Raw genomic sequence first — 9856 nt, forward strand, 5'->3', positions numbered from 1 at the left:
TCACTAGCCCTGGCTGCTTGCTCCTGTTCAGAAGGAGCATCCCTATGGAAGCTGCCTGGGTGATTTCGAACCAGACACAGACTTTCTGCCTAACCTACCTTAGAGCGTTGCTTTACAGATCTCAAAGCAGAAGAGAATGAAGTAAGCTGCTTTGCTCCCCGCTAATGACAAAGACAGATTTTTGCCTAGAAAGAGGCTGCTGAGAGGGGAGGAGATAAAGTTGCCAGCTTTAGGTAGCTGATTTTCCCCTCGGGTTGCCAATCTCCAGGTGGTACCTGGAGATCTCCGGCTGTTAGAATTGATCTCCAGATGACAGAGATCAGTTCCCCTGGAGAAAATGGCTGCTTTGGAGGGTAGACCCTATGACATTATACCTGCTGAGTCCTTCCGTGCGCCCCCAATGCTGCCCTCCACAGGATCCACCCCCCAAATCTCCAGGTATTTCCCTCCTTAGAGCTGGCAACCCTAAGGAACATTTTATTGGGAACATTGGGCTGTACAATCTCAAAAGAATACACAGTTGACCAGAAAGAAGTACTACTGGACATGTGATTGCACTGGAGGCTTCATTTGTATTTGTATTTCTTTGCCCAGTGGTTAAACTTTGGAACAATTGGTTTCTGGTCTTTATTCTATATTTTGTATATGTATGATTGTATGTATTTTTGCATATCAGCCAACATGTTCTGTCTATATTAGACCTCTGAGGAAGGCCTGTAAAGGCCGAAACGTGTTAGGTCTATCTTATTAGTCCTTGTATGTTTTTATATTTGTATATGAGGTATGAATAGGCCCTTGTTTGTTATTTTAATTTATGTTGAATAAATACATGTATATTTTCGTATGTTTTATAATTAGATTTTTAGAGTTGGCCCTCTTCTATTCTTGACTAACCTTTTTAGGTTCTGAACCCTACTTTCCCCTCAGTGCCTGTTGGTAGGCAACCAAGCTTCGTCCTGTCACCTATTTTGGCCTTTGGGAGAAAACACATTGGGGCCAGTCCTGATAGGGTTGCCAACTCCAGATGGGAAATTCCTGGAGATTTGAGGGATGGAGACTGAAGAGGGTGAGGTTTGAGGAGGGGTGGGACATCAGACAGGTACAATGCCATAGACTCCACCCTCCAAACCAGCCAGTCCCTCTGGGGGAACCATTGTTGCCAATCTCCAGGTGAGGGCTGGAGACCACTCAGAATTACAACTGCTCTGCAGAAGGGAGGGCAGAAGTCAGCTGAAGTCAAAGGGGCAGATAATGGTAGGTTGATGGTTAGCTGGGAAGGAGATGGGGTTGCCAACTCCAGACTGGCAAATTCCTGGGGATTTGAGGGGTGGAGCCTGGAGAGGGTGGGGTTTGAGGAGGTGTGGGACCTCAGACAGGTAGAATGCCATAGAATCCACCCTCCAAATCAGCCATTTCATCCTGGGTACCAATTGTTGCCAATCTCTAGGTGAGGGCTCTTCAGGTAGCAGAGATCAGTTCCTCTGGAGAAAACAGTGGACTCTGTCATTATACCCTGCTGAGGTCGCCACAGCAAATTGACACTGTTTGCCCAAAGCCGGAGCACTCTCTCTAGATTTTATTGTATTTATTTCCACAACGGGCCTTATTCCTAGTAAAGTGTATAATGGCAGAGCAGCTCCAGGGGCTCCTGGATAAAACATCTGCCCTTGACCCATTTTCAATCTAGTTTCAAGCCTGGGTTTGAATGAAAGACTGCTGTAGTTGCACTGGTGAACAGTCTTTGTTCCAAGTTAGGCAGGGGACAGTCATCCCTCTTGGACCAGTCTTTGACAGAGCTGACCACTCCATTCTTGTATACCAGTTGAAATATGGAGTTGATATGGTGTTAAGGGAGCAGCCCTTTCGTAGTTTCACTCTGAGAACCAGTTTGGTGTAGTGGTTAAGTGCGCGGACTCTAATCTGGGAGAACTGGGTTTGATTCCCCACTCCTTCACTTGCACCTGCTGGATGACCTTGGGCAAGCCATAGTTCTGACACAGCTGTTCTTGAAAAAGCAGTTCTCTCAGAGCTCTCTCAGCCCCACCTACCTCACAGGGTATCTGTTCTGGGGATGGAAAGGGAAAGGAGTTTGTAAGCTGCTCTGAGACTCCTTTGGGTAGTGAAGGGTGGGGTATAAATCCAATCTCTTCTTCTTTTCTGTCTGATCAGACATGGAGTTTTCACAGGTATAAATCCAATCTCGTCTTCTTTTCTGTCTGATCAGACATGGAGTTTTCACAGGAGGAGCAGCATCAATTGGTAGGATTTGTCCTCTGAAGTTCTAGTCTCTCACTCATGCTTTTAAATTTATATTTATATATAAAATGAATTGTACAGAGATTTGGGGCTGGGTGTTGCAATATGCAGATGACAACCAGCTCTATATTTCATTATCCAAGCCTCCAGATGCATCCATCTTGGTTCTGCATCAGTAGTTTAAGGCCACGGTCAGGTGGCTAATGCAGAACAAGGCAAAGCTGAATCCAGACAAGGCAGAGGTAATACAGCTGCTTTGGTGGCCCTAGAGGGACAGGATCCACTTGCCTAGGGATGAAGTGGAGCAGGCTTTTGCAGAGCAGGTTAAGGACTTGGGGGGTTCCCCTGGATACAGCCTTACTGTTTGAGAAGCAGTTTGGTGCACTGGCCAAGAGCACCTTTTATCAGCTGCATCTGATTTGCCAACTCTCTCCCTTCTTAGACTCAGCCATCTGGCCACGCCAATCCACCCTTCTGTAACCCTCACAGTTGGATTACTGCAGCGCATTTTACTGTCCTTGAAGACAAACCAGAAACTGCAACAGGTCCAAAATGTGGCAGCCTGATCAGTGCTGGGGCTAGCTGATGGGGACATACATTTCCTGTTTTGAAAGAGTTAAACTGGCTGCCCATTTATTTCCAAGATCAATTCAGGTACTGCTTATGACTTTTAAAGCCTGGGTTCCACGTATCTGAAGACTAACTACAGGCTGCAGCTGGCTGTTCCTTTCCTTATGGTGACTTGCCTTGCACCAACTGGAGCCCAGGCCTTTTCCATCATGGCCTCCTCAGTTTGGAATGGCCTCTCTGAAGAGGTGAAGAGAGTGCTCTCATTGGGCGTCCTCAGGAGGTGCTGCAAGCCTTGTTTGCTTGTCAGGGCTAAGAAACCTGTGAACTAGTGCCTGGAGGCAGTTTTGGGATGGATGAAGGCTAAAAAGCTGAAACTTGATCCTGAGAAAATGGAGGTGCTACTGGTGGAAGAAAAGATTGACTCCAGAACTGAAATGTCTCCTGTTCTGGATAGGGTTGCACTCCCCACAAAGGTGCAGGTCCATAGTTTGGGGGTGCTGCTGGACCCAGACCTCCCGTTAGATAAACAACGTGACAGCAGTGAACCTGCTAAGATTTTCTGGGCAAAACAGATCTTTCCACTCTGCTATGGCCTGGCAGCATGTAGATTAGACTACTAAAATGTATTTTATTTGGTGCTGCCCTTAAAGAAGCTACAATTGGCAAAGAATGCTGTAGCCAGAATTCTGATTGGAGTGGGTCATAGGGGCCATAACACTTTTCTCTTGACCCATCTACACTGGCTCCTAATCTGCTTCTAGGCCCAGATCAAGGTGCTGGTAGTGACCTTTAAAGCTTTACACAGCTTGGGGTCAACATATCATAAAGGACCACCTCCTGTCATATGAACATACCCAGCCACTCTTTGGAGACTTGATGGGTGGCAATCTGAGAAAGGGCTTTATTGGTTGTGGCCCCAAAACTATGAATTGCCTCCCCAAGGAGATTTGCCTGCTGTCTTCTATTATTGATTTCCACCAGCTGATAAAGACTTATCTGTTTTATTTCTTGTTCCTCCACTGATCCTCCTTCCCTTTCGTATTTCTATGTGTTTTGTTTTATACAGAGCAAAACTACAGAGTAAAACATATATATTTTTAATATTGTTCTAATATTTTTGATTGTTTGCTGTCTCAGAGATCCTACGTTGGGTTGAAATCACCCTAAAAACATTTGAAATAAAAATAATTTTAAAATATAAACTTGCCTCTCCCATCATCTGCATGCTCGGCACCTCAGTGTCAAGGGATTTGTTGTGCTGAGAGAGGCTTATGTAACTATTGATTTGGGAAAGTTTTATATTTATGTACAAAAGAAAACCCCCATTAATCCTGCAGGTTTACAAGGAGAACCATGATCAGCCCACATGGCAATTAACCTTTTTTGGTATATCAGGGGTCTTTTCCTAGAAAAAGAGCTGCAGGAACTCATTAATATACAGTATGCTAATTAGCTACTAGGCTATTAGCATAATAGCTCATTAGCATATGCAACACCCCCTGACATCACCAGAAGTTATGTCAGAAGGAGAAGCAAAGGGGGGGGGAGGCATATTCAAAAGCCTCCCCTTCCCTTCCCAGCCAGCGGGGGGAGCGAAGAGAGAAGGAGGAAAGAGGGAAGGAAAGAGAGAGAGAAAGTGCAGAGAGAAGGAACAAAGGAATGAAAGAGTGAAAGAGGAGGAAAGAAGGAAGGAAAGAGGAAAAGAAAGAGCGAGAAGGGAAGAAGGAGGGAAACAGGAAAAGGAGAGAATGAAAGGAGGGAAAGAAAGAAAGAGTGAGAAGGGAAGGAGGGAAAGGGGTAAAGAAAGAGAAGGAAAGAAGAAGGAAAAGAGAGAAAGAAAAGGAGGGAAAGAAAAGGAAAGGGGAAGGAAAGGAGGAAAAGAAAGAGGGCAAAGAGATGGGGGAGGCTCTCCCACCCCCCAATCAAGCCTCCACCACCCCCAGCGGATCCCTCACTTACCCCGGGAGGCGGCGGGCCCCCCCTCTTCTGGCCCCCCATAGGTCACAGCGCTTCCGCGCTGGCCCTGGGAGGTGGCGGGGGGCCTCTTCTGGCCTCCCATGGGCCACAGTGCTCCAGAGCTGGCCCAGGGAGGTGGGGGGCCTCTTCTGCCCTCCCACGGGCCACAGCGCTCCTGCGCTGTCCCAGGGAGACAGCAGGGGGCCGCAGCGCGGCGAGCTGGGGGCGGGGCTTGCTGCCACTGTCATTTGTTCCAGCCCCTGGGCTCCTGGAGCAGCGCTCCGGCCCCAAAAGACCCCTGGTAAAGTCTGTAATTTAGGACAATAAATCCCAATTAAATATTGCCCACTACTATCTGCCTTTCAGACAGGAGAACACTCCCCCCCCCCAGTACTTCCTAGAGTAAGTCTAATGATCCTTTCATTTTAGTTTCATGTAGAGGCTGCTTTTGAAGGGCAAACATACCAACATTCTCCACTGCAGATCCACATGGAAATTATGTACACCTGGACTCCACAGCTGTTTGGTAAGTGGTAGCTAAGGTATCTACCACTCCTAGGATCCCTTAATATTTTGCAGTCCTATTAAACTCCCACCTCTTGCTGATTACAGAGAACTGATGACTGCTGGGAAGAATCCGTTTTGTACAATTCCACCCCGAGAGGGAAATTTATTGGCCTTTCCTTTGGCTATATTACAAAACAGCTTTATTCCGAGTGCATGACTAAAATTGTCAACAAGTCATGTGCCTGGTTTAGTCATGCACTCAGATTGCTAGCGTGCCCACCAACGGATGCTTGTTGGGCATTCACTTTGCATTTTGCGCCATGTTAACCTGACTTAAAGTAAGCTGTCATAGGTGTCATTGCAAATCATCCCCCCCCCACCCCCGGTAGTCAGCTTTTAAACATTTTTATGTGATTGCAAACACTGGCATGTTATGCAAAACAACTCCCAAAGACAGATGATATTACCTTTGTAAGAGATACTGAAGTTTTAGCAACTTGCTTTGCTTTACCCTCACAGACATCAGAGCAGCTTGCTGGAACAGTGGAATGTGTAGAATCAATCGTATGCTGCCCACACAGACCATCTGGAGAGCTAGTCTTTAGTTCTGGAATATAAACAGAACAATGAGTGACAAAGTTGTGAATTTCTAGGAGGTGGAGAACACCTCCGTTAAGATATCTTGTTTTAGATGAGAAGCATACCACAAGTAAATATCCATTTGAATGGCACTCACAGAGTACATTTTCTGCCCTTTGAATCATAAGGTTTTATTTGTCCCTTGTTTACTATGCACAATTTCCAAGCAAGCAAAAGGGCAAGGCCTCCCAGTGTGGCTGTAGCTTTCTATTTTCAGATGCCTGCCTGAGTGTAGGAGATGCACATTTTCCGTTACTTATTTCCACTCCACCCCCCCATGTTAACAGGGACCATTTTCCCTGGTGTGATGCTCTTTCGCAGGATCCCCAGAGAGAAAAGCTTGTTACTAAGTGAGCCTGTTCCATTCAAGATAAAGTTCCCCACACTGCCTGTTTTTACCTTCAGACAAGTAGGTCGGCTCCCTAATTTACCAATGGAGAGAAATTTACAGCTCACTCCCACTAGGCTACAGGTGCTAAAGTGTTAAAGGTTGTGCGCTGCAAATGATTTTTTTTAAAGGAGAAACCTGCTGTACTGACAAAATAACTTTCCAGAACAAACTGTAAATCAACTCACCATTTGCTTCCTATACATAGAAGCCATGTGTCTGATTGAGGAACCTTTAGGGGTACCAAGAACCCCAGATAAAGATTCCAACTGCCTCCCATACACCACCTGAGCATCACATGTTATGGTGAATGCATGTACATCTTATCTTGCATGCATGTGCACACATCTGCATGTGAGAAAAAGTCAATGCGCATTCACTTTATGGATGAAACTGGGGACCAGTGCCTAGATAAATGTGATGTTTCAATCACATGTTCAGCTGTACATAAGATTATTCCACACACATATGAAAGAAAAAAGTATACACTGTAATGGATTGCACACAAATTCACTGCAAATTGTGAACAAGTCTAAAAAGTGAAAACAAGCTATATGACTTGCCTAGCTCTATGGGCCCTCCAGATGACCAAGAGTTTATCCGAGTCTCCCATCTTGGCAGGCCTGCCCTCAACAGGGAAAAAAGAGCTGTGTTCTTTGCTGCTTTGAAACACACATGCTTAAGGAGGGATATTTCTTGGAATACATGTGACAATCTGTCATAATTCAAAATGGATCAATGGTTTCCAGATTCGCTGTAGTATATTGGGCACTATTTTGTAGAAAGCAAAACTTGGAATGTGCCCATTTTTCTGACAACAACTTCATGTCTCACAGCTGCCTGAAAAGCTTGCATATGGTGGCCCTACATTATGGAGAGCCATTTGATTGTGTCTGTAGCCACACAAACTATTCAGCTTTGGCACACACTAGTAAACAATAAAAATACTTCTCAATGTCTGCTGAGAGCCAAATTCTACATGGCAGCAGACGTACGTTATTGCATTGCCAGCTACACATGTGTTTGAAAATAGACAAGTGTTGATTTGCCTATGAGGACCATGGACGAAATATGCTAATAACAAAATTAATCTAATTATTGATGGAGCAGGGGTGGTAGAATACTCTGCCACTCACCTGCCACACTTCTATTGCCATCTGCTCGAAATGCTGCTGATATTATGGAATAATGTTGAAGGAATAATTATATTGAGAAGTAAAGGAATAATATATGAACTTGATTACTGTTAAAATCCATGTTTTTAGATTTAAAATATGCAAGATTTTGGAAATAAAGGGCTCTGTCAAATAATGGTTATTAAAATTGGGGGATATTGCCAAGTATGCCAAGTATGAGGAAATCGAGAAGGCAAGTCTTTGTAATAGCTTTTTGTACATTTATTTAATAAGAACATTATAAAAGAGGAGAAATGCTGAATTGCATTTCACATAACCCTATTTTTCATAATATCTATTAGCTAAGCAACATTATTTCAGAGGTCTTTGTAATAACTTCAGGGATAAATGAAAAAATATTTATGTTGTACTAAAATAGTTAATGTATCTGTTTGTGAAAGAGCTAATACAAAAATCCCTTTAATATTCATATGAGGGATTGGATGCTACATATCCAATGAAGCATTAACTTTCAACTGATGAATTTTAACCCAAGGTACATTTTTTTTCCATACCAATTCTCAAGAACCAAAAGGTGCTATTAATTCTTTTCAGTTATTACAATTTTGTCACTCCTATTCATACTGAGAGAGTGGACTGCGAGTAATCCTTTTGATGTGTATGGCTGCCATTCTGTGTGGATTACACCATGTATGTACACATGATTGGATATGCAGCTTTTTAAGGTTTGTGCCCCCACATATCAAAGCTCAAAAATATGCATGTTGCTACAATCACACAACATGGTGACCATGCATATCAAGAGGATCACACATAGCATGCTGTCTTGGTACAAGGTAGGAGTGCCAGAATTGTAACAACTATGCAAATGAAAACAAACCATAATGCAAAAAGAAGCCATGTGGAAAGAAACTGAAGGGATTGCGAATGGATAAGCAGTCATTCACAGTCAGTGTAGAATACACAAGGAAGATCGATGTGTAAAGGCTACTTCATGTGGGAAACCATGTATATGAAGTTTAGGGCAGGGATCCCCAAACGTTTTGAGCCCGTGGGCACTACTGGAATTCTGGCACACCATGGCTGGCAAAGCTACAAAATGGCTGCTACAAGATGACTGCTACAGGAGGCAGAGGCAGTCACAAAATGGCTGTTGCAGCTTACCTTCAGGTGCACATAGGGTTGCCAATCCCCAGAGGGGGGCAGGGGATCCCCTGGTTTGGAGGCCCTCTCCCCACTTCAAGGTTATCAGAAAGCTGGGGGGAGGGAATGTCCACTGGACGCTCCATTATACCCTATGGAGACTGATCCATATAGGGTATAATGGAGAATTGATCCATGGGTATCTGGGGCTCTGGGGGGTTATTTGAGGGAGAGGCATTAAATCTTCAGCATAGGATCTGACGCCTCTCCTCAAAAAACCTTCAAGTTTCAAAAAGATTGGACCAGGGAGTCCAATTCTATGAGCCCCAAAAGAAGGTGCCCTCATCCACCATTATTTCCAATGGAGGGAAGGCATTTAAAAGGAACACAGTCCCTTTAAATGTGATAGCCAGAACTCCCTTTGGAGTTCAATCGTGCTTGTCATGATCTGTGCAGGACTGGGAGGAGGGCCTGGTGCGGCCTGGTCCCAGGAGAGACCTGCATGGCAGTGAACAAACAGCCTACAGTCCCCATAAGGCTTAGCGACAGGCGATAGCCAATCAGAGAGGAAGATTCTGTGAGGAGACTGTTGGATACTGTGTGAGGAGGGTCGGTCTTCGCCATTAACTATGGGAAACGGAGGGTTTTTCCGTCTCTCTCTGCAGCCTGGTCTGGGAGAGAGGAAGATCTCCACTGGGCTCAGCGTGCGTGCTAGGCAGGCTGTGGGCCTGGAAGTAGAAACAGGTAGCTGCGTTAGATTATGCTTATTTTGCCTTTCACACTGTTATACCCTTTTAAAGCACCTTGCCGTGTTTTCCATGCCCCAGTGTTGTTTTTAATAAACCCTTTCTGTTTAATTATTTTCTCTGCCTGTGTGTTCTCGGCTGTAAAGGGGCTTGTGTTGGATGGGCTTGAGAGGGTACCCTGGGCCTTCTCAAAGGGACCCTAAGTCCAGGGTGGTGGCGGCGGAAGGCGGAGACCCCCTGGGGTTATGACAGTGCTTCTTCCCTCCCCTCTACTGGAGGCTCCTGGAAAGTCCCCCGCTGGGTTGTCAGCCTCACCTAGGGTTGCCAAGTCCCGCAAACTCACTGGCGGGGGAGGCTCCAATGGGTCCGGGAGCCAGCTCCGGATGCGCGCGCCGCCAGCACGTCAATGGAAGTGACGTGCAACGTCGCTCACGTTGGGGGCGTGGCCCAGATCGTCGGGGGGGAAACCATATGGTTTCCCCCCCGATGATCTGGGCCATGCCCCCAACGTGAGC

At 45.5% G+C, this 9856-nt stretch overlaps 1 protein-coding gene across 1 annotated transcript in view; it reads right to left on the minus strand.

Moving 5' to 3' along the window:
• Positions 1-9856, minus strand: part of BRDT (bromodomain, testis-specific) — a 54285-nt gene that overhangs the window by 6937 nt on the left and 37492 nt on the right. Inside the window, exon 16 of the mRNA XM_015420180.1 lies at positions 5757-5896. Coding sequence (XP_015275666.1) covers positions 5757-5896 — 140 coding nt within the window. The remainder of the gene's footprint in view (positions 1-5756; positions 5897-9856) is intronic.

Source organism: Gekko japonicus, unplaced genomic scaffold, assembly GCF_001447785.1.
Source record: "Gekko japonicus isolate JY-2015 unplaced genomic scaffold, Gekko_japonicus_V1.1 scaffold134, whole genome shotgun sequence".
NCBI classification, from domain to species: Eukaryota; Metazoa; Chordata; class Lepidosauria; order Squamata; family Gekkonidae; genus Gekko; species Gekko japonicus.